This window comes from Pelodiscus sinensis, chromosome 4 (assembly GCF_049634645.1).
Source record: "Pelodiscus sinensis isolate JC-2024 chromosome 4, ASM4963464v1, whole genome shotgun sequence".
NCBI classification, from domain to species: Eukaryota; Metazoa; Chordata; order Testudines; family Trionychidae; genus Pelodiscus; species Pelodiscus sinensis.
The window spans coordinates 75,851,370-75,878,338 of record NC_134714.1 but is presented as its reverse complement, the minus strand read 5'-3'; the positions used below and the strand labels follow the sequence as shown (position 1 = coordinate 75,878,338).

The window sequence follows — 26,969 nt, the reverse complement described above, 5'->3', positions numbered from 1 at the left end:
CAGTTTGAAAGTCTTAGACAGCTTTGAGCTATTGCTTCCAATTCTTGCAGAGCTGTCTCAATTTGTCATTCCTTCAGTGTCAATAAACTGCAGTTGCTAGTGTATATTCTTCTAGCTGAGTCCTTAAAAATCAATGTTCTGTTGGTGGTGAGTGGACATAAAAGATCCATGGTACTTTTCAAAGTTTCTTTGACCTCCAACTAAGGGCCACCACATTGATGCTGCATCTACATAGCTTGTTAAGTGCTGTTGGAAGAAAAGCAAAGAGATGTTATAGTCTGAAAAGCTTGGAAGTGACAGAACAGAGGATCTTGCATTGACACCAGATTGCTCCATTAATCTAAGAAGTAGGGTAAGAGCTATTGCTGCCTGTGCTTGATTCAGAGAGAAGATCCTCCTCCGATAGTTTATCAAGACAGTTTTTTCCTTCTTCTGGTTCATTATAGCCACTTAATGCTACATCTGATCAGCATGTGAAAGCCGTAATTACTTCAAAACCCCAAAGGTGCGAAGCTAGAATCACAGGAATCACTTATTTCCAAGAGAGGACCTGGCAAGTTCAGGCTCATCTGGTTTCAGAATGAAAGTTTGACGTAAAACCAGATCTCCAACAGAGGTTAGTAGCTAAAAAGAATTAGAAACAGAGGCAGATGTCTGAACATTTTGTTGGATTACATAGCACAACATTAGGTATAAATGTCATCTGCTTTCCCAAAGTAGTCCACTTTTTTTTTTAACTTTTGAGAAATAGCTGCACAGACCACTGGAGAGGTTGTCTGTATGCTGAAAGGAGCTGAGAATGTCGAAAGACTTTAACAAAATATCTCCGACAAAGAAGACTGTCCTAAAATTCGACTGAATGCACTGCACAGTGTGAGGGAGACGAGACTCAATCAGGTTCATGCACCTGACAGGCAGCCATCCAGATAATAAAAGAAAAGAATTATCTGAGGTGCGAGGATCTCTTTCAGTGGAGATTTCATTGCAAAAAATGGCCATGAAGAGAAAAGGATAAGACTTCAATGGAACTGTTTAAAATACACTAGGGGATAAGGATGAAAAGGGAGAGAAGCTGAAAGGAACAAAACAACAGAGAAACTTAAAAGGGTAAAGGATGCTATAAGGGTAACTTTATTAGGACTCCCAGCCCAGATATAGAAGACAATGCAGGATTCAGTTACAATAGTGTAATCAGATGTATGGACCACAATACAAAGTCTGTTTAGTTAGGTGATAATCAAAAATAACATACAAAATGATCCAAGGACAAATGAAAAGCATAATTCTGCGCATTCAGTGGCAAAGGCCAAAGGACAGGTCAGAAGGGAGAAAAATGTTTGAAAGAAAGTTGTGTCAGAAGGGAACAGACTCACAGCAGGTGAAAGTAAAGGTAACAGAAGGAATGTTACCTTCTGTACATTCTGTATTAATAGACAGAAGGAATGTCTATTAATATTCAGCCATTAGATGATGCAAGTACCATAGAGATATTAGCTAAGCCTCACACCATTTCAGTTTTATTATCCTCATCCAGGGGATACAGAAAGCAAAGTAACTTACCAAGACCCAGCCATCAGTCAGTTGTGAGACTAGGATTACAACTCACGATTTCCAACCCTATGCGCATTCCTCAAGATCACATTATCTTTATTAATTTAACCTATGCACAGGTGGAATTTAGCTCATTATTTTGATACTGGGTGTTGAAAAATGAACTGAACTAAGAACTTTGAGATGGACAAAGGTCACCAGACTAGAAACCAGTTTAATGAACAGGACTAGAAACTAAAGATCTTCATCCTTGAGGATATCAAGCAAGAAAAATACCCAGAGTCTGTGGAAATTTCTCCCAGACAAAGTTATAGTAGCTAGACAGAAATTTTGTCTGAATGGATCCCAAAGTTTTGCAAGCACAACTTAAGCTGATTGAAATATACTCAGAGCTGATATGTGATATTGGTTAGGATTGTCAGACATGCAGAAAGTCCTATGTGGAGAGGAAGAATGATTATGAGTGTGTTTCAAAGATATTTATAGTGCCTCCCTTTTTTAAATGTATGGCACTTGACAAGTCTCTTGTGACTTTATATTTAGAGAGGAAAATTAGGAACATTTTGCTCAATTTTTAGGGTGACTATTTGGAGAATTCCAGAAAAGGATGTATCCAAACCTGAACCTTTCCCCTAAGGTTGGGAGTGTTTGGATTTAGGTTCTTCCCTAGTTATTAAATGTCCAATGTTTTTCTTTCTCAAAGCTCATGGATAGTGGCACAGAGCCACTTTGCCAAGTGATCACTTGAAATGTGTAATATTTCTTTAAATAGTCACAATTCTATGGACTCTTGATGATTGTGAATGGTGCAACATTCAGACGTGGTCTTGCAAGCCTTACTCACATAAATAGTCCTTATTTATGTGGGTTGTTGCATAGAATTCAGTCAGTCTTACTTGCATGTGTTATGAGTAAGGATTTCAGGACTGGACTCCGAGAGAGGTTTTACCATTGACATTAACAGGATTGACCATTAGCTAATAGGTAACAATATTCTTTACACTCATAGTTAATGGAATACAGGCAGAACAATAATACAAGGTAAAAAAAAACATAATCCTATGAGAAAAGTGTGAAACAGAAAAGATACATCTGGCACCCATTTGCATTGCAATTACCATCTGCTATTGACCACAACTGCTCCTAGATTACAAGATAACATGCATCTCTGAAATAGGATCCTGCAGAGCACCACTACCACTGTGTGGAAACCGATTGACTTTAGTGCTGTATCTGTTCTCAGTGAATTGTAGAAAAGGCATAAAATACACAGAGAGACACTAAATCTTGCATTCGCTATTATATCCTTAAAGACATTCTTCCCCAGTGTGATTAAGCTACTCTGCCAACCAGTGTACAAAGAGTGCCATGGGCCTGAAAATTTGCTATCTGTAATAGTCACATTTACCATGGATTTTTCAGTATACCCCAATATAGAAAATACTGTGGTGATGGTAAATTTTACATTATGGTAAATGACGAGGTCTATTTTTAATTGTCATTGCTGGGCCCCACAACACACAACTATATGGTTTTATATGTAAGTGAAAAATATGAAAGCGTGCATAAAAGTGGAAACAAGAATTTTAAAGCATTTCAAAACTGGGGTTTCCAGATTCTAAAAGATATTTAGTATTTCGCTGGCGATTGACATGGTACTTCATTCAAAACTCCTATTGAGATGGAGAAGGCTTTAACTAGGGCAAGTTTAAGCAGATTAATGACCTCGTCTGGCAAACATTCAGGCGTGAGCATAATATAGCGCACATGAGTAATCTCATTGAACTGAATGGTGCCACTTGTGCTGAAAGTTAAGCATGTGAACAAGTGTTTGCAGGATTAGGAGCTACTTGATTTTTGAAAGAACTTGCCTATACAAGTCTTGTAATTTTGACTCCTTTGCCCATTTTAAATCTATTTTTAATGTTCTGCATAAAAAATCATCCTAACACAGTCCTGTTTTTGTAATAAAGTGGATTTTTTTGAAATATCTGAACTGTCAGTGGTGATGTGTAGGACTCCAGGTGCTCCTGCTCATGGTATTGTGGAAGGAGATGACTTTAAATACGGGGCCCAAGTTTACTTCAAGTGCAACGCAGGTTACAACTTAAAAGGCAGCCGTGTTGCCTACTGTCAGCTTGATGGGAGTTGGTCAACACATCATCCTGAATGTGGTAAGGTTGCTTTAAGTTTTGATTCTTAGCATGCCTAACCTAGTGTATTGTCATTAAAACAAGCTATTGGGATTTAAAAATTAGAATGTACAAGTTTCACTTGGAATTTGGTACATCCATGACATAACATAGTGTTCTTTCAACTCTGTATTTTTAAAACACCATAGTGGCTATTAATTTGCTATCTTGGTGCCCAGGCCTGCAATCCTTACTCAAGCAAAGCTCTTGTTGTTTCATCTATGTTTAAGCAAAGACTACTGGGCTTGGACCATGACTGCACAATTTCTAGAACCTGAAATACAAAAGAGGACCATGTGACTTGTGCTTTAGTGAATACAGTAGCTATTTCCAGCACTGCTGCATAGCTGATGTTTCTTCTCAAGCGCTTTGTTGTACTGTGGCAGTGATTTAGTGGCTTATCGTGGGAAGGAGAGACTAATGTAACAAAAGGACAGTCAGGCTAGAAAAAAGAAATACTTTTGGTTAATGTTACCTTGTGGATATGAGGGCAAACCTTAGATCAGCCATTGAAGATACAAATCTTTCCTTTCCAATCCTCTAGCCTCAAGTATATAGTTCTTCTTCCAGAAAGGTCCCTTTCAGTTGTTTTCCTCTGGACATCTTTTGTTCCCAAATTCCAGAATCCTTTGCATTGGATGAAGTAGAATAGTGATAGAAACGTAGCCGTGTTAGTCTGGTGTAGCTGAAACAAAAAGAGGACTATGTAGCACTATAAAGACTAACAAGATGGCTTATTAGGTGATGAGCTTTTGTGGGCCAGACCCACTTCCTCAGATCAAATAGTGGAAGAATATTGTCACAACCAATTTTGGTTGTGACAACCAATTTTGACTTAAGAAGGGCTTTCAAAAAAAGATGCTGAGGCAAACAATGCAAAATATTCTGGAGAATGTTTGGGATCTCTTTTATAAGAGCTCTCAGTGGTCAGCAAGTACAACTAAGGATGTGCCTTTGGATGGATAGAAATTCTCCAATTGAAATAACTGTTTTGGACCTGGGTCTGTGAGTAACTTCAGTGTCCCTTAACAATGCAATGCAATTGGCTGCATCTCTTTAATATGTAGCTTGGCCTGCCCCTAGCCTTGTCTATTATGGAAGCGATCTATGTTGGGAGAAGTGTGTTCTTCCCAACTGGTTTCTCTTTCTGTTTAATCCTTCAGATATGCCATCACCCAGTACTTAATATAGGTCACAGTCTGACACACCATAGAAGTGATAGTGCTTTCACAAAGTCAGCCATATGCAGGGTCAGATAGGAGAAGAGGCCCTTTCAAGTGGAGGCAGTGGGCTTACTTGGTTCAGAGAAATTCACGTACTTCTGAAATACAAGGCTCTACTAACCAGCTGGTGCAACTGTGTTGGATGCTACTATGGAAAATAGTGTTTTTTTAAAAAAAAGGCTCCTTGGAATAATTTTCTTGCATTACTCAACAATGCAGTGCAGTTTCTGCCAGTCCTATCCTACCTTCCTATAGGGATGACAGACCAGATGGCCTGTAGAGAGGTCAAGTATTTGCAGACAGACACTTCAGTTATCTCCATTTCTGTGACATTGTATGGTGATGAGAATGGTATTGTGAGACATGAGTCCATGACCATTAGCAATACACCAGCCACAAGATCATGTGAAGGCCATTACATTCATCTGTGCTAGGTGAACAGGAGTAAAACAAGGGGGAGAAAGATAGAAGTAAACTAAAAGTGGGCACAGAGCTTCCTTCTTCCTCTCCTAGGCATGGGAGAGCCCAGCTCCCCCTCCTCCTGCTTCTTCAATATGGTCCTGATTCAGCAAAGCACTTATGCATGTGCCTAACTTTAAGCAAGTACTCAAGTCCATCTGTATTCAGTATAGCATTTAGGCATATACTTAACTTAAATCACATGCTTAAATCCTATTTAAATCAATGGAAAAATATGTTTAACCACAGACGAGAATGGGGTGGATGTAAATATGTGCATAAGGTTAGTCACATGGGTAAGTACTTTGTTGAGTCAGGAGCTATTTGCCAATGGGCAAAGGACAATATTAATGGGCAATAGTCTTTTTATTTTAGAGCTTGCAAATAGTAGCATGAATAGCAGAAAACTGAAAAAATAAAGAGTAGGGAAAATAGCGCTTTAAGGAATATTTTCAGCTAATTTTAAGCCACAGAAAAGCAGCAAAGGGCAGGAAAAAAAACAAAAGAAATAAAAGGAAAAGAAAACTGGGAAGGGATTGAGGAAGAAAAGGAAAAAAAAGGTTTTTTTTTTTTTACAGAAAGAATCTAATGCGAATAAGAACATTTTCATGTTTGTTCTTCATTTCAGTAAAAATTGGTTTTCTTTATACGTCAGCATTTCCATGTGTTCTTAAGATTTCTATGTTAGGGAACATCTACATTGCAAGCCTCTGTTGAAATAGTGCAATTGCAGCGTGGATGCTAGTATTGGTTTTCTGGAATAATGGCCGTTATTACGAAAAAACAGTGCAGTATAGATGCACCATTTGTGATAAAAAGAGAGAAAAGGAAAGAAAGTGAATATAAACAAAAGTGAAGTAATCTAGTTTCATTATCCAAACCTAGTAAAATGTGGAAAGTAAAGAGAAAAAAATGGTGCAAAAATCCCTGATCCTGCAAAGTTTTATCTATAGGCTTAGTTTCATGCACTATAAATAGTCCTGTAGAAGTCAATGGAACAACTCCCTGAGCGTAAATTTAAGCTTATGCCTAATGTCTAAAGCCTTTCAACTTTTTTTAAAAAAACTCTGGTGCTATTAGTAGCATGGTTATTATTTCTAGGCTAAGGTTTCTACATTGACATTGTTCCTTTAATATTTATTTCTGACTAGTCCTGGCATCACGTTTAGTTAAAAAAAACTAATTTTTGTATAGACTTTGTCTGTATGAAATGTGACATGATCAGTGGCTCAAAATTAATTCTTTGTGAAAAATGTTTACTTCCCCCCCTCACTGTTAGTTCTACATGAAAAAAACTGCTCAGACCCTGGTGGCCCATTCAATGGCTACAGAAAAGTGGTGGAAGACACTGGGCTAATGAACGGACGCTATGCAAAAATCGGCACAGTCATTGCTATCTTTTGTAACAATTCATATGTTCTAAGTGGTAATGAGCAGAGGACCTGCCAAGACAATGGAGAGTGGTCAGGGAAACAACCAATCTGCATAAAAGGTAGTGTTCTCAATCTCTTTGTTACAGTTCATAAAACTGATAGTTTTACCTGGACTTTGTTTTGCAAGTTATTTTTGGCTAAACTATTTGTTTTCTAAGTACCTTCAATAAAAGGTTGTGAAATGGCACAGAGCGGCACCTGAAACGGATGTTGATAGTCTGCCAACTCTCCCTGGCAGCTGAACTCAGCCAGGGAAGTTGCTAGTTATTCCAGAAGTTTCTTCCTTTAAAAAAAGGATAGAAATTCATCTCATTTTCCTCAACATCTTTGTTTTCCCTCCCTTCATATTGGGATTGAATATGGGTAGGGATATGGGAACTGAACAATTTTAAAAAGGGCTATTCTGTATAAGGAATTACTAGACTTGCTATTACACAGTCCAATTTGCAATCTGGCTTAGTCAAAAGGACTCCTTACAATAGTAAGGGTTTGCAAGATCTGTTTGCAGCCTTTCAGGACTTGGTTCAGCTATCCATCTGTACTCAGCACAGCATTTAAGCATGCATTTAAAGTGTTCTGCTGATTCAGGGTCTAATTGATGTGTTATGGGAACCAGAATAAGAGGAAGGAAGCTGTGTTGGCAACTGTCTAAATATTTCCCCACAGAGAGAGAATTTTGTAATGCATATTAATGGATATTTGTTAATGAAAATGAAATATTTTAATGACAATTATTTACTTTTTGAGGGTTTTCTTCTATATTTGAAGGTTTAAACACCTTGCTGCACATTGTGGGAAGTGTTCCATTGACAGAAAGTAGCTTTTGCCTCTAACCCTTTTGAATGCTGTTAACTTTAACAACTTATATTACCCAAGATTTAACATATGTTATTAATCACAATTGCAACTAAGTACTGTAGAATGCTGAAGTGTATAACATCCACCAGAATATACATCCACCAGAAATCTTTCAGTCCATCTATTTAACTGGAGAGAAAGAGATCTTGGCACAATCAGATAAATTATTAAAGACCCATCAAATATCTATTTTCTCCCAAAATAATTATGATATACAAGTCCTGGGCTTCCCACTTCTGTTATCTTAGGCAAATTTAAGTCAACTTGTTATGCTGGTTGGAATTAAGTCCCTCTCAGAAAGGCATGCAAGCTAACAAGTTGGCAGCTCTCTGTAACATCCTACTGCTTTTGTGTCATGTGCTCCATCATCTGGATTATTGTATGCCTAGGCAGATGGTGATCAGATATTTATGTGTATAATGCAATGTGAGTGAACTTTTGTTAAAACTGAATCAGCTGTAGTGTTTTAATTATTGCTCTGCAAAAGCACTGGTGGTCATCTCTCTCTCTCTAGGGCTAAAACTGTTATGCCTACCTAAGACAGAAGATACACAGGTATTGCAAGGATATATGCATGGCAAATGGGATAGACAGATCAATTGATCAACAGAAAAAAGTATTTGTCAGGCCAGAGAAAAAGATGAGATCCTCAGCTAGTCTCTTGTGATATATTACATTCCTGATATACATTGAAAGGAATTGTGTGCTCTCCCGCTCTCTCTCTCTCCAAAAAATTTCTTCAGTGTGTACCAAGAATGTAACATACCATATCCATCCATCCATCCATCACCACTTATTTAGACAGCTTTACAGCTTTACAAATTGTTGTCATGTAAATATCAGAGACAAAACAATAATCATTCCAACAGTGAGCATTTGTTTAGAACAATGGTTCCCAACCTTTCAGAGCATACGGACTCCTTTTCAATCTATTAAAATTTTCAGGACCCCAAACAATATAGCTGTTTTCAGCTATTCTAGTACTTGATAATCATTTGAAATGTATAATAGTTCATGTTATCTAAACAAATATAGTAGTGTTGAGTGATAATACAGCGTTTCCACATTGAAATGCAACAACTTTGAGGTGCCATATATTTTTATTGAATAATGCGATCAGAAGAAAATGTTCCCAGAGTCACTTCCCAGCCCAGCAGGCCAAACCACTGGTATGCTGGGACTTTTTATCAACATGGAGTGTCTGCAGACTTGGAGCCTGTCAGCTTCCAGTCCCTGCATTTCTGGATCAAGGGGAGCGGCGGGAAGCAGTGGCCAGCACATCCCTTAGCCCACACTGCTTCCTCATCTCCTGTCCATCCATGGAGGATACAGGGAAGGGGCTCTCGTGGCCAAAGGCAGCTCCTACCCCAGCACTTTGCTCTTGGCTAGGCATGGAGCCCTGGGGGGAGAAAAAAAGGAAAGGAAAAGAAAAGGAAGGATTGGGCCCACCACAGGACTGGGCAGGGGGAGTGGGCTGGAACGTAAACAGCACAGCTGGCAATGGGACGTCGGATGGTTGTGAATGATGAGCCCTGGGTGAGAATCACCTGGCGGAAAGTCCCAGCCTCTCCGTGGGCCCGATTCTTACTTTTAAACTTTCCATGGACACCCTACCAGCAGTGTTTCTTAAACTGTGTTCTGTGGGCTACTGGTGTGTCGCGAGGCAGTCAGAGGTGTGCTGTGGAGAGTACAAAATGGACACTTTCTTTTTTTTTTTGGCTCAACAAAAAATCCTTGGTGTTCCTCATAAAAATTATTGTTTGGTGATCCTCAGTCTTAAAAAGTTTAAGAAACACTGCCCTACAGTACCATTGCGGACCACCAGGGGTTCGCGGACCACAGGTTGGGAACCATTGGTTTAGGGAAACATAGTAATATAATCATCAGATCTCTCTAAAACAAGGGTAACCAGGATGCTAACACATATATTTTAATACATGTAACTATATCTATTTATTGCTTCTTTTCTTAGTCAGGTCCAAGGTTGTTAGTGACAGGAAAGGTGGACAGGTATCTAAGTCATAACATTTGAGCTCTGAACATGGAAAAGGATTGTCCAACATTGTATTTTTTCTAGCCTGCAGAGAGCCAAAGATCTCTGACCTGGTGAGACAGAAAGTGCTTCCAATGCAGGTTCAATCAAGGTGAGATTGTAGTGCCTCTCTTTTAAGAACATTTCTTGTTTATTCCCCCTATGGGATGCAGCCAGAATTAGGGCTGTGAGCTATAACAGATAGCAGGGTTTCCCCTGGGACTCCTCAGTGCTAGGGAAAGTGTTTTGCAACTTGGGACGGTGGGGTCTTACTGAAGAAACTGGTAGTGTAGGGGAAAGGCATCCTAGTGTGCTCCATCGCAGTAGGCCCCGTCACCTGAAGAGATGGAACATGAAATGGTAGGAAGTTGGGCTTTGATAGAGATGGAAAAGCTTGGAAGAAAAAAAAAAAAAAGAGTCAACCCTGAATTTTTGTTCATTTCTCAGAAAGAACCCAATCCAAATCTGTCTGGAGATTCTGCCAAGTTCAAATTAATGTTTTTAATAATAATAATTAGTTATCGTTTTTGTGCAGTGCTGATCATGTATATTTTAAAGGCAGTGCACCAATATCTTCAGTCTCCCCTCCCACCTCCAAAAGATTCATGTTACTTAACAAACATGCCACCAATAAATATATTTGGACCTTATCACCATAGTATCCGGGAATCTCATGTTCATTCATTGAATTTGTCCTCCTCCCCCACTGCCAGTCAGGAAATATCCACATTTGTACAGATGGGAAACTGAGGCAGAGAGAAGAGAAAGTGATTTATCTTCAGTTACACAGAAAGTTGACAGCTGAAGAGGGATCAGAAAATAGGGATCAGAAGTCCTAACCCAGTGTCCTATCATCTGGACCATCCTTTCTATTCAAACTCCTTGTTTATAGAAAAGAAATGGACTTTATTGACACTGCATTCAGCTTTGTTATCTTGGCTTTGAGGAGTAATCTCACAGTTTTCATGTACACAAGACAACCTGTCTCTCTGGAACCTCATGGGATATATACCAAAATAACATGAGAAAGATCTATTCCCCAGGCATTTCCAGCTGCAACAGGTAGCAGGAATCTCACAGGAAACTCATTTCCTATCCATAGTAGCTTTCCCTACAAGCAATCAGACCCTCATGTATTTACAAGTGCCTTCTCACAAAGATTATGTAGTTCTCATGAATGAAAGATTTAAAATATTTGCTTTGCAAAGTTCACAGTACACATTCAGAATGGTTAATTTCATTTCCAGAGCACATTTAAATTTTAAAATAGGTCCCATATTTTGTCAAATCAGTGCAATTCTTAAACTAAAATTTATTGATTGGTGCAATTATATATTCTCTGCAGTATGGTAATTATCTCTGTTAATTGCTAAATCAAGCTACTTTATCAGCATGGTTTAGTCTGAATCTTTTCCCAGTGCTGTCTATTATAATGCTCATTAGAGAAAAAAGAATGAGTCTAAACACTTCTCATGTGAAAATTAATTATAGCGACACCCAGTTATAGTATAATTTATAATTAAAAAATGCAGCATCACATGTCTTTTGCAAATGGTGATACAGTAACATGAACTATTACCCTTTCACAAAATGTTCCTATGAAACTGGGAACATGCCAGAAAAAGTAAACTAAAAACAAAATAAAACAAGCCTCTCTCATCCCTCTAAAGGCTGAGCTGCAAATGGGAATACTGCTAAACTATGCCGGAGAGTTTTTTGCCTTATGCTTCTAGCAAATAAGCAGAGCCCTGGCATTTTTAAATGATGCTTAGCACAGCTGGTGATAAAGCAATAATGGTCTTTTTTCTCATATTATTATTTCCCCATGTTTCTTGTGTGGTGGTACAGGGAGACGCCTTTGCATCAGCTCTACTCTTCTGCATTCAGCAAACAGAAGCTTGAAGTATATCCAACCAAGAAGCCAATGCTACCCTTTGGAGACCTGCCTCCAGGGTATCAGCATTTGCACACTCAGCTTAAGTATGACTGCATTTCTCCCTTTTACCGACGGCTGGGAAGCAGCAGGAGGACCTGTCTAAAGTCAGGAAAATGGAGTGGGCGGGCTCCCTCATGTGTGCCAAGTGAGTTGTTAAGAAGAAAAGAAATACACATCTCCTTGGGGGGGCACATATTCATCTTAGATAATTGGAGATTCCTAACAATGTAGGCTGCCTGTGCTCCCAGCTGGGCGAGAAAGAGCAATGACACTGAGAAGATAGAGGACTCTTTCTATTCCTCAGTGGAACTTCTGTTGATGACTGCAAGGCTATGTCTAGACTGCAAGCCTCTTTCGAAAGAGGCTCTTTCGAAAGATACTTTCGAAAGAGCCTCTTTCGAAAGAGAGCGTCTAGACTGCACGTTGAACTTTCGAAAAAGCGGCTTGCTTTTTCGAAAGAAAGCATCCAGTGAGTCTGGATGCTCTCTTTCGAAGAAGCCCTATTTACATTGAAGAACGCCTTCTTTCGAAAGAGGAACTTTCGAAAGAAGGCGTTCTTCCTCGTGAAATGAGGTTTACCGCCATCGAAAGAAAAGCCACGTTCTTTCGATTTAATTTCGAAAGAACGCGGCTGCAGTCTAGACACAGGTGAGGTTTTTTCGAAAAAAGGCTACTTTTTTCGAAAAAACCCCTGAGTCTGGACACAGCCCAAGTGAGGAGTCAAGCTCTTGGTTTTGTAATTGACAGCAGGCTCTCTAATCATCTATCTGTGCACATCTTCCTCAGTCTCATTTCCCTGTCCCACTTAGAGGAAATGCAGTTTTTCACTTGTCTGCACTTTTGCAGATAATTTACAAATGCATCAGATCAAAAGCAATCAGCTGGAACCAGTGCATTATTAAGAGGCTACATTCCTTACTTCTACCTGCTGAGGGTGGGCCTATTTTGCAAAATTCAGAAGTGGGTAAGAATTATCTCAGCGTTAGGAGCTCTGCAGAGTGAGGGATTTGGGACAGCCCATTATTGACACAGGGCCAATGGTAAAGTTCAGAACCAAATAAAAGTTCAGAGGGCATTGGATCGTGGTTTTGGTTTGGGCTCATCTCAAGTATCTAGAAATATTTTTTCAGTCTGTATGTCCAGAAAGCCCATTTCTACAAGATGATCCATTTTTGCTCAAGTCATGTGTGGTTGTTTGACAGAGGTTTTAGGGCAGAATTTTCACATCACTGTGGTGTAGTCTTGATTCTTTGAAAATTTCTAGTTCAGATGCAGAACTTACCTTCCCATCTTTAACCAGGAATTCCAATGGGGAAAAAAACTAAAATAAATTCTCAAGCAGTTTGTGGGTGAGTAGAATGTTGCAAGGCTGATTTAGGGGTTAATTGGTAATTTCCCCCTATTTCTAAACAATGAAGTTTAGTGCCCTAAGGCACAGCATAGTTGGGAATCAGGAAGTGGAAAATTCATATTCTTGGGGGGAAAAGAATTAACTCATCCTGGGTTCATATTTTTACAGTCTGTGGAAAAGCAGAAAACATCACTCTTCAAAAGACTTCATCTATTCGATGGCCCTGGCAAGCAGCCATCTATCGGAAAGCCAATGGGGTGAAGGAGGTCAGCCTACGAAAGGGGGCATGGATCCTGATCTGCAGTGGAGCCCTGGTGAACGAGCGCACCGTGGTCGTGGCAGCTCATTGTGTCACTGACTTGGGGAAGATCACTGTCCTTAAGACAGCAGATCTCAAAGTGGTCTTGGGAAAATTCTACAGGGACGATGACCGAAATGAGAAGACCATCCAGAACTTACGGGTGAGAGAGGCACTCAGCTGGGAGTGGAGATATGCTGACAGAGATACAGACCTGGACCATCCTTGTGGTCCATATTACACGAAGAGAACAAAGCACATTGTTCTGTATTATCTAGTTGACATACTTTTTTGTTGACATTGCTGGAGCCTGCAGTCCCATGTTCATTGACAGAAGTGTGTGTTATGGTATGGGAGGGTTGGCAGCAGCAGCACTGCAAGCTTCCCCACACATCATCCTACACACAGAGTATGTCTAGACTACAGGCTTTTGTCGACAGAGGCTTTGTCAACAGATATGGTTGACAAAGCTTCTGTCAACAAAGAGCGTCTGACTACATCCAGTTCTGTCGACAAAGCAAACCGCTTTGTTGACATGAGAGTGTAGACGCAAAGGATGGTGTAGATGCAATAATGCCTTCTGTTGACAGAACTCTGTCGACAAAAGGCGTTATTCCTCACAGAATGAGGTTTACAGCCATCGACAAAACTGCTGAGTTCTGTCAACGTTATGTCGACAGAACTCGGCAGTAGTGTAGATGCAGGTATAGTTTTATCGACAAAAGTCCACTTTTGTTGACAAAACCCTGTAGTCTAGACATACCCCCAGGGATGAATAGAACAGCTCAGCCTTCAAGCCCATTAAATCATTGGCCTGTTGGCCGAGATTGTTAAAAAAAGAGATGTTAACCAGTGCCACTGGGTGATTCTGTTTTTGGGGAGGGAGAATATGTCCACTGGTCCTGGTCTGTGACCATTAACTCATTTTACATGACAGCCACAGACCTGAACAACTCCAATTCAGGTCCAGTTAATTGATTTTCCAAGTTAACTGGGGCAGATTAACGGTTTCATATCATAATGAAGAGAAACAGCAGTTTTGATTGTGTTTTTCTTTTTGATTTTTGAGTTCATTAATATGTTCTCTCCAATAAAATACAGGTACTTTGTTTCCTACTTTATATTCAACTTTCTGCTTCATTTTGGTACCTAACCCCACCCTCCTCCATTCTACTGAGTATTTTACTACTCTTGATAGGAATGTCTTTCCTTAGACTGCTCCTGCTGCCTGGACTTTTCTTGTATTAGCATCTTATCATCCTTTTTTGGGATAAAGGTTTAGGGCTCTACAGTTATATATCATAGAGTGTATGAACTCTTTCTTGTTGGTTGATTTATTGGAAGAAAATCATTAAGATATTTTAGTTCAGCGGTGGGACACTGTTATATTTATGGAGACTGAAACTGACATGCAGTCCACTAACGGACCGGACAAAGTTTTCTCAATAAAAGATGATGCTACTTGAAATATAATTCCCTCTTTCCTCCTCCAGTTTCATTGCAGCTCTAAAGTGGGCCCGCTTTTTTGAGAAATTAATCGCCTTTCATGAGTTCTTTCTTTTTGCTGTCAGTAAAAATTGATTTGATCCCAACTAAAATTTGTCTTTGAAACACCCATTTGAGTGTTTTGTGTGTTTTTCATTTGAAAGGGCATTAGACTGAGTTGCATGGACAAGGAATCATTGAGGCGTGCAAAATCATTTCAAATGAAATTTGAAAATCGCACAGAAAAATTGTCACAGATTTCCCACTGTTCTATTGTCCATCAGCATTAATTCTGTAAATTTTCCCTCTCTGGTTCCTTCCTAGATATCTGCCATCATAGTGCACCCAAACTACGATCCCATATTGCTTGATTCTGACATGGCCATCATAAAACTTCTGGACAAAGCCAAAATCAGCAGCCATGTTCAACCCATTTGCCTTGCATCTGCTCATGATTTGGACCCATCCACAGAGGATTTAAAAATAGTGATTACAGGCTGGAAGATACTGGCTGACGTTAAGGATCCCAGCTACAAGAATGATACAATTCGCATGGGAGCTGTTCAGATGGTGGACTCGCTGTTGTGCGAGCAGAAGTATGAGGATAATGGAATCCAGGTCATCATTACTGACAGCATGTTCTGTGCCAGGCAGCACCCCACTGCCTTTTCTAATATCTGCCCAGCTGAGACTGGAGGGATTGCAGCCATAACTTTGCCAGGAAAAGCATCTCCTGAACTAAAATGGCACCTGATGGGATTAGTAAGCTGGGGCGACGATAAAACTTGCAGCCTAGAACTCTACACTGGCTATACCAAGGCAATTCCATTCAAGGACTGGATTGAGAAGAACATGAAATAAAAAGCTGCTTCTGGAAATGGCCTTTTATAAGTTTCATAGTTTCTCTCACAATCTCTACTGCTTTAGGGTTCTCTTCCCAAAGATGAGCCGCATTTAGGATACGATTAAAGCAGATAACCTGGCAACTTGTCACAGGCTCTGCTGTTCAGGGAGGCCACCTTAATTTCAATACAGGCTCTCTCTGCGTGAGGGGTTTTGACATGTCTCAGCCTTGCCTGCCTGCCTAGATGGGAAGAGGGTGGTCGGCTCTTGAGTTTGACACTCAGACGCAGGACAAGGGGTAATGGCTGAATTCAGTCTGTGGGTTTATAGTCAGTTGAATAAATGGATCTGTTTGCATTCCATGCAGGAGCAGAAGTCAGAGAATTCAGAGGCTGGAAAGAGTATCCCGAAGTAATTACTATGGATGAGTTTGTTCTGGTGTATTCTCTGCATTGCCATAGTATGATGTATTCTTTCCCCCTCCTGAGTACTGTACACATTAAACAAAGGTTTGTTTTTTAACCTTTTGACCCATGTCTCAAATCACTTTTGTTCAGTCCCTGTCTCCTTCTTTGTGTCCTACTGTCAGTTGGGTGGGCCTCCCCACTTAGGCTTTGTCTACACTGCCAGCTTTGCCAGCACAGAGTATGCAAATGAAGTACTAATTAGCATTTTTCGAGCTTCATAATCAATTCGAGATGTTTTTGCACAAGGGGTTTTTGCGCATAAACAAGCAATGTGGTCATTTCCTTTTTGCGCAAGATCCTTATCCCACTGCTTGTTTTTGCAGTGTAGACATAGCCTTAGTGGTTATATGGGAGGGGAGCCCAGTCCCTCACACTCCATTCTGATCCAACTCAAAAGCCCTCTTGAGTATCATAGGGTAGGAGCCCATTACTGGCAGTGTGGCTAATACTTTTCCTGGGCTTCCTCAGCAAGATAGGGGTTCTCGCTTCTGTGCAGCAGACCTGCCCAGGGAAAGCCCTCCTGGCTTTGTCCCGCTACAGCAGGTCTGTCTCACTATGCCTACCATCCGGTTGTGCGGAAGAGACACCCTTCACTGTCTCTCCTCCAACTGCACCTTTACTTTTCTAGTGTGGGGGTTGTCCACCACATCTCACCTACCAAGAGGTCTTTTTATGCTCATGGATGCATGTGCGTTGCTCTCACAGGGCATTGTTCATGCACACTGAAAGAAAAAATTGGCACAAAATCTCTGCTTTAAGGTGTAAACAACGGATGGCTTTTTGATATACATCTGTTCCGGTTTTGATCTAGACAGAAGCACTAGGACTAAACACAGCTGCAAAGTCCTTGCCACGTATAAGAACCTGACAGATTTTTGTTCCAGAAGCTTTTTCTATTTAAGGCATATCCAAGATCTAGGAAGGCCAATGGGAATGGATCTCTTTGGCACAATTTTATTTGATTTACAATCAGTGAAGCCTTTCACTTGAATCCTGCAGAGTTAGGCTGATAGTCATGACAAATTAACTATTCTATTTCCATGGTTTGTAGGATTCCATAAAAACCTTGGTTAAAAAGAATTAGCACTCAATGGTTGCTCTGCATTTACAAACTTAAAACTTATTGCAACCAGAGTAATTACCGCTGCAGATAGAAATATGTCATTTATTTTGCTTTCATTGGCAGAGGGACTCAATGTGTTATGCTTCTGGGTAGTGATATTTTTGTTGGCAATCTGAGTAGACAAATGCATTGCCAAAGTCCAAAAATTCAAAGGATATGGCCACAGCGATTGACTTCTCATGTTGCATTTTTCTGTTCCAGTTCAATTCCCATTCAGCCATCTGCCAATGCCTGGCTGTAAGGCTGCATGGCAAGAAAACAAGTCTAAATTAAATTAAAAAAAATCAGGTTTATTTCATTCTTCCTGAGAGAGGAACGATTTGCCAGGGAAAGTATGGGATTTCCTATTCTTACTGTAGAGGTTAGCTGTAATTAGGTGACAGTCTTGGAGGGGGCAACATATAGCATTGTGTGTTTCTTACAAGGCTATTAACAAAGAGCATGACAAAGGAAAATACCTGTACATGGAAACATGCCCTAGTCAGTGAGAGCTCTTTCATGGATGAAAGAAAGGAGAAGGTGAATCTATCTTTAAGAGTAAGAGGTGCACTGACAAAGAAGGTCTCAGGCCTGATTTTCTTCTCACTGACACCAGCATAACACCAGTGTAAACTGCATTGACTTCAGTAGTCATTGCAGAATTAAACCACTATGAGTGAGAGGAGACTACAAATTCTATTTCCTCCTTTTTCTGGATATATAATCAATCACAGAATCATACAACTGGAAGAATCTCAAGAGCTCATCAAGTCTAGTGCCCTGCCCTCGTGGCAGGACCAAGCACTGTTTAGATCATTCCTGACAGGTGTCTGTCTAACCTGCTCTGAAATATCTCCAGTGATGGAGATTCCACAACATCGCTAGGCAATTTATTCTAGGGTTAAACACCCTGCCAGTTAGGAAGTTTTTCCTAATGTCCAACCTAAACCTCCCTTGCTGCAATCTAAGTCCATTGCTTCTTAGTCTATCATCTGAAGTTAAATACAATATTTTTTCTCCCTCCTACTTGTGAAAACCTTTTAGGTGCTTGAAAGCTACTATCATGTCCCCTTAGTTTTCTCTTCTCCAGACTAAACAAACTCAGTTATCTCAATTTTCCCTCATAGCTCATGATTTCTAGATCTGTAATCATTTTTATGTTCTTCTCCAATTTGTCCTCACCTTTATTGAAATGTGGCTTCCAGAATTGGACACAATGCACCATTTGAGGCCTACTCAGTGCAGAGTAGACACAATTACTTCTTGTGTCTTGCTTACAACATTCTATTAATAGATTCCAGAATGGTGTTTGCTTTTTTTGCAACATTGTCACACTATTGGTTCATATTTAGCTTGTGGTCAATTATGACCCCCTAGATCCCTTTCTGCAGGATTCCTTTGTAGGCAGTCATTTCCCATTTTGAATGCGGGCAACTGATTGTTCCTTCCTAAATGGAGTGCTTTGCATTTGTCCTTACTGAATGTCATCCTACTTACTTCAGACCATTTCTCCAGTTTGTCCAGGTTATTTTGAATTATGACCCATCCTTCTAAGCACTTGCAAACACTCCCAGCGTGGTATCATCTGCAAACTTGATAAGCCATGATGTAAACCATTGATGAAAATATTAAACAGAACTGGACCCAAAATTGATCCCTGTAGAACCCTACTTGTTATGCCCTTCCAGCATGATGTGAACTGTTGATTACTTTCTGGGAATAGTCATCCAACAAGTTATGCACCCATCTTATAGTATTTCCATCTAGGTTGTATTTCCCTAGTTTATTAATGAGAAGGTGATGTAAGAATGTATCAAATGTTTTACTAAAGTCTAGGTTTACCACATCTACAGCTTCCCCCTTAGGTCTGCTTGACCTGGTGGTTGTGAAGTCACAGGTTGTTACTAGTTTAAATGTTCAAGCTGGCATAGATCTGGCATTGTGGCTTCAGATACCTGAGCAGATACCGGAGCAGAATGGAAAGATAATTAGCAAAAATGGGATAAAAATTCTGATAAACAAGCCAATATCACACTTTTTTCACCAGGCCCTATTTTTAAAATATTAAACTGTCTCAAACATCCCTCTTCAAGCAGGTGAGAATCTATGCCATCTGCTAAAGGAAGGCTGTGAAATAGCACAAGATGAACAGTAATGCATTTTCACCAGGGTGAAAGTCTATGCATTTTAAAAGATACAGAAAAAGATCCTTATTAGAAGCCAATCTCCAGTCTCTTTCTCTCAGTCCACTGGAGTGACTGGTTCATCTCCCTGTCTTCTATGTATAAGTCTTTTGTGAAAAGCTGATCTAGAGGTTGACATAATCCTGTCTTTTTTGAATATCTCTAAAAGGAGTGGGTGTTTGTGGTAGATGGTATTGCACAGAGTGAACATCTGAAGTTAGCTATAGGATTCAAGAAAAGGGAGTAAAGTTCATTCCTGATATAACTTTGTTGATTTCAATAGAACTATCGATGTATTAATTAGATCCTTGGGACCTTAAATCTGCTTTTAATGTCTATATCCCTCTTAGGCACCTATTTTATACACCTTTAGGTCGATTTAGTCATCTAACTGTAAATGCTTATATTTGAATATCATGAGACAAGTGATGTTTGGCCTGTTGTTCATATGTGTGCATTCAAGGCTCTAACTCAGGACCTGCCAGGGTGAGTGTGTTAAGAAGGAAATTTGTATATGAATCTGAATGGATAGCATGTTCTCTGAGCTGCATCCTGTGCTTGGTGAGGGAACCAGTTCCATCCACGGAGAGAGGGAAAGCAAGATAAGCATCTGATTTGCTCCACAGAAGCCCATGGGAGCACCTAGCAAGTAATGTTTCCTCTTCTTGTCACAAAAAAAAAAGAGTAAAATCTGAGAATCAACTGCCATATACAACTCCCTAATTCCCTGCCATGCTTGGGGGCTGCTCTAACTTGTGCCAGCTGGCTATGGTCCACATGGCAGCATACAGCAGCTGGAGATAGCTGAATCACAGCACACTCTAGCCAATCCCTCACCCATATCTTTGTCTCTGTACCATAGAGTATAGCGTAGAAAACATAAAAACCAGCTATGCTGACTCTATGGCTTCTGGGGACTCCTCTAAACTCGGGTAACCTCCAGAAGAGTGTTTGTGGGTGATGACTGTCTCTTTGCACTACCTAATCAGCACAAAGGGGAAATGAACCAAGGCAAAAAATCTACCCATAGTATTAAATTGTGGCTCCTTAACCTTAGGTAAATGCTGTATTGATCCTTCGGTCTAAAAATGGTGGACACCCCTGAATTAAGAGGGAAGTGCCAAGATCAGCAGCCAAATCCTCAACTGGTGTTAACCCCTATCACTCCATAATGAAGAAACTCTGGTTTACATCACTTTAGCCTCTGCCATACTACATTATAGGTACAGTTGGAAGCACTGCCTATAGTTATGATTGCCCAGTGGTTTCCTTTACAAGACCCAGTTTTTAGTTGCTTATAACTTTGCTAAAATGTAACCATTTAGGCTAAAATTTTCTAATTCTGGGTGAATGTTTTGGGAAAGTGAACTGGTCAGCCATTTCCAAGAATGAAAGGAAAGACAAATAGATTATTTTGCTTATTTTTAAAAAAGTCTCACACCTACCTGTTTGGTTGAGAAGCTCTAGCATCTACATGTTTCAGATCAGAGGCTTAAAATTTATTAGCGGAGGCGGGGCCACCCTGCTGTCAGGAACATTCCTTTTCCTGTCCGCATTGTAATTTGCCCAATTTGTAAATCTCTAGAGGGAAAAAAAATCTCAGTTTGCACAAGCTCAGTGGAGACTTGTAACAGCTTCACTATTAAGAACTCCAGAGATTCCATTTGCATTGAGCAGGTAACAGCCCAGTACATAGGACTTTCTTTGCAGCTGTTGTTCACAGGTGCTGCTGCAATGCCTCTCCTGTTTCCAGTGTCCCTCCTGGTGATGCCCAGGCAACATGGAGGAGAAGGAGTAGGACACCTGTCTGACATGGAGAATGGTCAGGTGGACAGGAGTCAGAGGTTGGTGGAGTTGGATGGGAGCAGAGAGGAGCTAGGTTGGGGTGGTGGATGGGAACAAACCAGGAGGGGAACAAGAGCTTGCAGGGAATTGATAAGATTAGACTGGAGCAGAAGACATTGGGTGAGGGTAGATATAAGAGAAGAGGAAGGAGGAGACAAGACAAGATTTGGAGCATGATGGGGGTAAATAGAAGCAGGGGTAAGGGGTGCAGGAGCTGAGGGTGATGTGTAGGTAGGAGCATGGGGAAGGAAGCAGTGAGTCGATAGAGGGACAGGGGACTGGAGCTAGGAAGACAGGGGTAGAATATGATCAGAAGAGATGAATAGAAAGAGAAGGGAAGCTGGAAGGGAGGCAGACAGGAGAAAAGAGGGGACATGTCTACAACAACTATAGCACACTTCTCTCTGGAACCCAGAATTGAGTCTTGAATCTTTGCAATCCTCTGCTGATGGCAAATATTGGCAAAACATATGCAATGTGTGGCCTCATCTCCACTTACCAGGAATTGACACATCAAAGATCCATTTCACTGGGGGTCAATTTAGTGGATGTAGTAAGGACCCAGTAAATCAACCACTGATCATGTTCCCATCAACTCCCGGTACTTCACTGGGTCAAGAGGAGTAAGGGAAGTCAGTGGGAGAGTTTATCCCATTAACTTATCCCCCTCTAGTGCCTTGTTCACACAAAGTAAAATAACCTACCATTGCTACCATGTAAAGTTACCAGTTATGTTGTATTATGGTAACAAATAACATCACCATTCAATGGCCTGATGTATCGGTGTGCAGCTTAATTTCTTCCTCCTGGAGAACTATTTAAATATGATTTGCTCAATTCTGTTCACTTCCTCTGAAGTGGCTGGCACCTTCCACTTTTGCAAAAGAGGATACTGGTCTAGATGGACCAGACTGCTGGTCTGCTCCACTATGGCCCAGCTTATGTTTTTATGACTACTTATGCTTGGAGGTTTGCTTACTTTTAAAATTCCAGCTCCAGGGCAGATCTTGAGGCTGGAGAGTCACTAGCAGAATTCATGGCTGTGGTGCTGTAATGTATGTTCCTGCTGTTTCTAAAGCACCATTTAATTATTTCTTAGTGCTCCAACCCATGAACTAGGTTCCAGAATAGATCAGGGAGCATCTCCATATTTAATTTTTATTGTAACTAAACAAAACTAACAGCCACAGGACAATTCACCTTTCTGCTAGCTTCATCACAGTCTCTTTCCAGAAGTATTGATTTACCCACATCTCCAACAGAGGTCAGCAGAGCCCTACTGGAGAGACTTATTCCCTCTATTCATACTTTTATTGCACAGATTCCGTTCATATGCACCAGAAAGCACCACATCCAAAGGCCATCACCAAGGCCTTTGTCAGGTTAGATAGACATCTGTCAGGGATGGTGTAGACGGAGCTTGGTCCTGCCTTAAGGGCGGGGGGGGGGGGGGGGCTGGACTCGATGACCTCTTGAGGTCCCTTCCAGTCCTATGATTCTATGATTCTAAGGGACACAGTCGCCTCTTATTATTGGTTTCTGAGGGGGAAAAGTTGTTCTTGCTGAGCTTTTTTTTTGGTGAGTTTCTCGCACTTGTTATGCTGCAGGCAGATGTGATCTCTGTTTATCTATTGACCTGACCTATTCCGTTGTTGACACGGTTTTGCGCTACTTTCCCCTTATTTCAGTTCCGATCGGCAGCTCGTAAGGCAAATCCTGAATGAAAGAAAGAAACGTAGATTCTGCTATTGTTACTCAAGCGAATAGTTCGCTTAACTTTTACAGGTGGATTCCCACGAATAAGGCGGGCATTCGGAGGGGGTGGGCGGGGGAGCTGAATAAGGAACAAAAGGCAAGGGCCCCATTCCAGATGCTTCACCCCACTATTATAGACTTGAAAGAGCGGTGGAAGAAACTAACATGCTATTATTGGGGCCCTAGAGAGATCCACCTTTAGATCTCCCGTAGGAGGATTTCCCCCTGTCCGTCTTATGATGTATACTCTGTAAGGATCTTCATGAATAAAAATACAAATTAATATTCAATGTCAGGTCATTTATTCTGGAATCAAAGGAAAACATGCAAGAAAAGGCTTCTCTGGCATTTACGCTAACTGCTTGCTTGCTTACTGTTTCTCTGCTGTGTGCTTTCTCTCTCTCTCCCTGGTGAATATCTGTACAGTAGTGTGACCCCTCCCTTCCCCCACCCCAATCGGATTGTTAATCAGGTTTAAGGGACATGAACGTGACAGTAGTTTATCTACGGGGGGAGATTTAACTCTTTGCCTTCAGCCCTCTCCGTCCCTTTTCTCCAGTGGGATCTCCCCGGCGTTTCCTCCTGAGGTCGGTGGGATTTACCTGCTGCAGAAAGGGGGCTGACCCTCGCCCTGTTTGCCAAAAGGCCAGCAGCCTTTACACTCGTTAGCCAGTGATGCTGCAAGAGCTGCCAAATTTGAATAAAGGTGCTAATTATCTTACCCATTACAAAGATAGCTTCCCCGATTATCACCTTTAATATCATTAGCTCACAGACATTTACCTTCCCCCTTCCTCCTCCTCCATCCCTCTTCTGTTCTGCAATGTGATTTGTCCTTTTCATATGTGTTCATTTTTTTTAATGGTATCCTTTGGTATATATGGTCGTGACTATTTTCTTCCACTATTTGATCTGAGGAAGTGGGTCTGGCCCACGAAAGCTCATCATCTAACAAACCATCTTGTTAGTCTTTAAAGTGCTACACAGTCCTGTTTTTTGTTTCAGCTGCTGCGGGAGGGTCCCCAGCAGCAACCCCTCCGGCTCCTCAGCGGAACAGTCCGATCAACCCCCGCCCCCGGGACAAAGGCGCGGAAACAAAGAGGCGACGCGAAGGATGCGCCCGGGAAGGGGGCGAGCGAGAGGCAGCGCCGCGCGGCGCGAACAAAGCCAAGGGGGCAGGAGCGGCTCTGTCTGTGGCTGCGGGGCGCGCCTCGCCTCCCCGCTGTAGACTGGAAATCGCTGTAGATTGTGAAAGGGGGAGGGGGAAAGGCAGATGGAAACGGAGCAAGGCTGAATCTCAGCGCGAACCCAGCAGCACCACGCGCTGCCCTGCCCCTGGAGCCAGGCATTCCCGCGGCGGGCTTGTCCTTTACCCAGGAGGCTGGGGGATTTAGAGGGGGAACAGCAGCCCGTGATGTCAGCCCTTGCCTAAAATAGCGAAGGATAGACTGCAAATCCACAGCTCGAAGGCTAAAACCTTCCAAGCCAGCCTCCGCCAGCACCCTGCCAATGTGAAGTCACCCACCACCTCTTCCCCATGCGCGCCCCCCTCCCGCCCCCCGCCACTCCAGGAGGGGAAGGCAAAGGATCAAAGCCCAGGTGGTGGCCACAGCCTAACCCTGCCGGTCCGCGGCTCCGTTTCCACTAGGGGTGGCAGAGCGTTCCCCTCCAAGAGAGGCAACCCCCCCCCCCCCCCGCCCCCGTCACAGGCCGTGGGGAAGAGCAGTTCAGCCGGAGGTGGTGGGGGAATCCGAAGAGCAGAGCTTCTAGATCCGTGCCTTGCGGAGCCTGGAGGATTACCCGAGGAATTGTTCTGCTGCTGCCGAGGCACTAAAGGGGGGAACCCCATAAGAGAGCGCTTCCTTTGCACCCCGCCGGACCCTTGGATTCTGGAGAAGACAGGGGCGCTGCGAGGACCATGGCATCGCCAGAAGGGTGAGGGGGGCCTGCCAGGTGGGAAGGGTGGGCTGAGAAAGGGAGTCTGGGGGGGGGCGCGTGTTTGGGGGGGCTGCTTCATTTCATCGGTTTCGTTGTAACCCTCACGCCTTTCCCCCGAAATCAAACCACCAGGGCGATCAGCCAGGGGTAGCAAAGGGAGATGCAGGGATTTCAGACAGGGAAGGGTTCGTTTGCCTCCCCTCCGCACAGGCGAATCTGATCAACCCACCTGTCTCTGCGCTGGAGAAGGGCCCAGAGGAACAATGGTTAAAATGGACCAGAAATCCCTTTCCGTGCCTAGGCACAGCCTGGAGCTGCGGCTCGGAGCAGAGGCACTAACCCGAACACATGTTGTGTTGCAAAACTCCTTCAGGGCTGGGCCAGTGACAGTGAAGCGGGTTAGAGAGGACCCCCAGGGCCGGAGTTTGCTGAGCGTTACCCAAGAGGCGTTCTTACGGCCCAACCCACACACTGGGGTCCTGATACCCCTGCTCAAGACAATCCCGATCCAGCTCTTGTGCAATGTTTGCGGCGAGCCTCGGCCGCTTCTTGGCTCCCCTGGGTGGGTTGGGTGGCTCATTTGTGTGCGGGTTGTACAAGGCGAGGGCCGCCTGCAGAAGGGCTCTCTGATCGCTGGCTGCCCTCCTGTGATATTGCCTAGCATTAACATGCGCCTGGCGTGAGCCTCCCTCTTTATCCCCGGACCTTGTCAGGTTAGATCAGCCTGAGCTGCTCGAGACAGGACTCTCTGAGGACAGAGCGCTGTTTATATATTGGGGTTGTGGCTCCTGGGAGGAAAGCCTTGATGAGCTGATTTGAGTAACCGGGAGCAACGGGGCACACCGCAGGCACCTCCATGTCACGCTGCCTGTGCCATCTCCCCGGCCCCTGGGCGTTAGGCCAGCTGAGTTGGGCAAGTTGTGCTGAAATGTACCAGCGCTGCTTTTCCCTGGGCATTCTAATAGCTCTACGAAAAATTAATACCTTGTGTCTTCACAGCAGAACTCTGGCACAGCAGAGCACCAGAAACTTTCTTCTCTACCAGTAATAGTTTAGCCTTGGATACCATGCTCTCTCTGGAGGGAATTTACAGATCATAAATATACACAGGCATCACTGTTTTAGTAAACTGCAGGGCACTTTAGCATTCCCCCTTAACAATGAAATTACTTAACTGGATATTATAACAGAGAACCAGAGCAGCAGGGGATCAGATTCAAACCAGGAAACCAGAGTGTGTCCAAGTGACTGTAGTTGTCTATATTTTACTGTTATGTTTTCATGACTCAGCTGGACTCTCTTCTGTACACCATGCAGCCAATGTGGTTTTTGTTTTAAACTATAAAGTATTCCCTAGGCATATCTTTATTTCAGAGACTCTTAGACTAATGTGTCAGCTACTGTGCAATTGTTTATACAAGAAAGATAACACAGCAGAGAGATCTATAAACAGAGACAGGTGGAGGGATAGGTAGATTTTTCAATTTGAGATGAAGTAAATATTTTAAAATATAAGCAAACGTAGTAGGGTATTTTAAATACATGGAGTTTCTAGAAGTATACAAGAGTATATACTTCTTAGTTTCACTAAAACTTTTTCGCTTTCTTTGTTGGAGGACATAATCTAGAGGGCAGATTGTGAGGATCAGAAAAGAAGGAAGACTTTAAGCATTATCTTCAGACTTATACAGGAATCAACATAGATTCAGAAAATCTGGAGTCTAGAGCATCAGTGGCTTCTGGAGTCATCTCTATTTATTTGATGTATTTGATATAAAAATGCATCAACATCTCTTAGGATCTTTCCGATATAAAGCCCAAATTCAATTTCTGATGCTTTTATCAAACAGGTTTTCTTTCAAGCCACCTTTCTGCAACAGGACAACAAACCCCCCAATCAAAACAATATACCTATCATCCCCAGTCTCCAAACAGGGATATATCTGAGCATAGAGCTAAGCCTTGTACTATGATGTAAGGGTCAATAAACTCAGGTTTTTTTGGACCAGCAGGGAAAG

General features: G+C 42.1%; 2 protein-coding genes and 1 long non-coding RNA gene across 4 annotated transcripts in view; 2 read left to right on the top strand and 1 right to left on the bottom strand.

Moving 5' to 3' along the window:
• The window catches only part of PAMR1 (peptidase domain containing associated with muscle regeneration 1), a 77,386-nt gene extending 61,203 nt beyond the window's left edge, over positions 1-16,183 (top strand). Inside the window, exons 7-12 of one of the 2 annotated variants that reach the window (XM_014574243.3) lie at positions 3,555-3,725; positions 6,705-6,917; positions 9,794-9,860; positions 11,597-11,829; positions 13,204-13,496; positions 15,143-16,183. In XM_014574243.3, the coding sequence (XP_014429729.2) occupies positions 3,555-3,725; positions 6,705-6,917; positions 9,794-9,860; positions 11,597-11,829; positions 13,204-13,496; positions 15,143-15,679 (1,514 nt within the window). In that variant the 3' untranslated portion in view covers positions 15,680-16,183. The remainder of the gene's footprint in view (positions 1-3,554; positions 3,726-6,704; positions 6,918-9,793; positions 9,861-11,596; positions 11,830-13,203; positions 13,497-15,142) is intronic. The other variant, XM_006124462.4, reaches the window with a different exon arrangement.
• On the bottom strand, positions 118-25,429 carry LOC142829160 (uncharacterized). The gene is made up of 4 exons (XR_012903514.1): positions 25,181-25,429; positions 20,859-20,994; positions 4,219-4,428; positions 118-246 (listed from the first exon to the last, which is right to left on the bottom strand). It is a non-coding gene; the product is annotated as an uncharacterized LOC142829160 (long non-coding RNA).
• The window catches only part of SLC1A2 (solute carrier family 1 member 2), a 131,216-nt gene continuing 128,235 nt past the window's right edge, over positions 23,989-26,969 (top strand). The window contains exon 1 of the mRNA XM_075927483.1: positions 23,989-24,948. Coding sequence (XP_075783598.1) covers positions 24,932-24,948 — 17 coding nt within the window. The 5' untranslated portion in view covers positions 23,989-24,931. The remainder of the gene's footprint in view (positions 24,949-26,969) is intronic.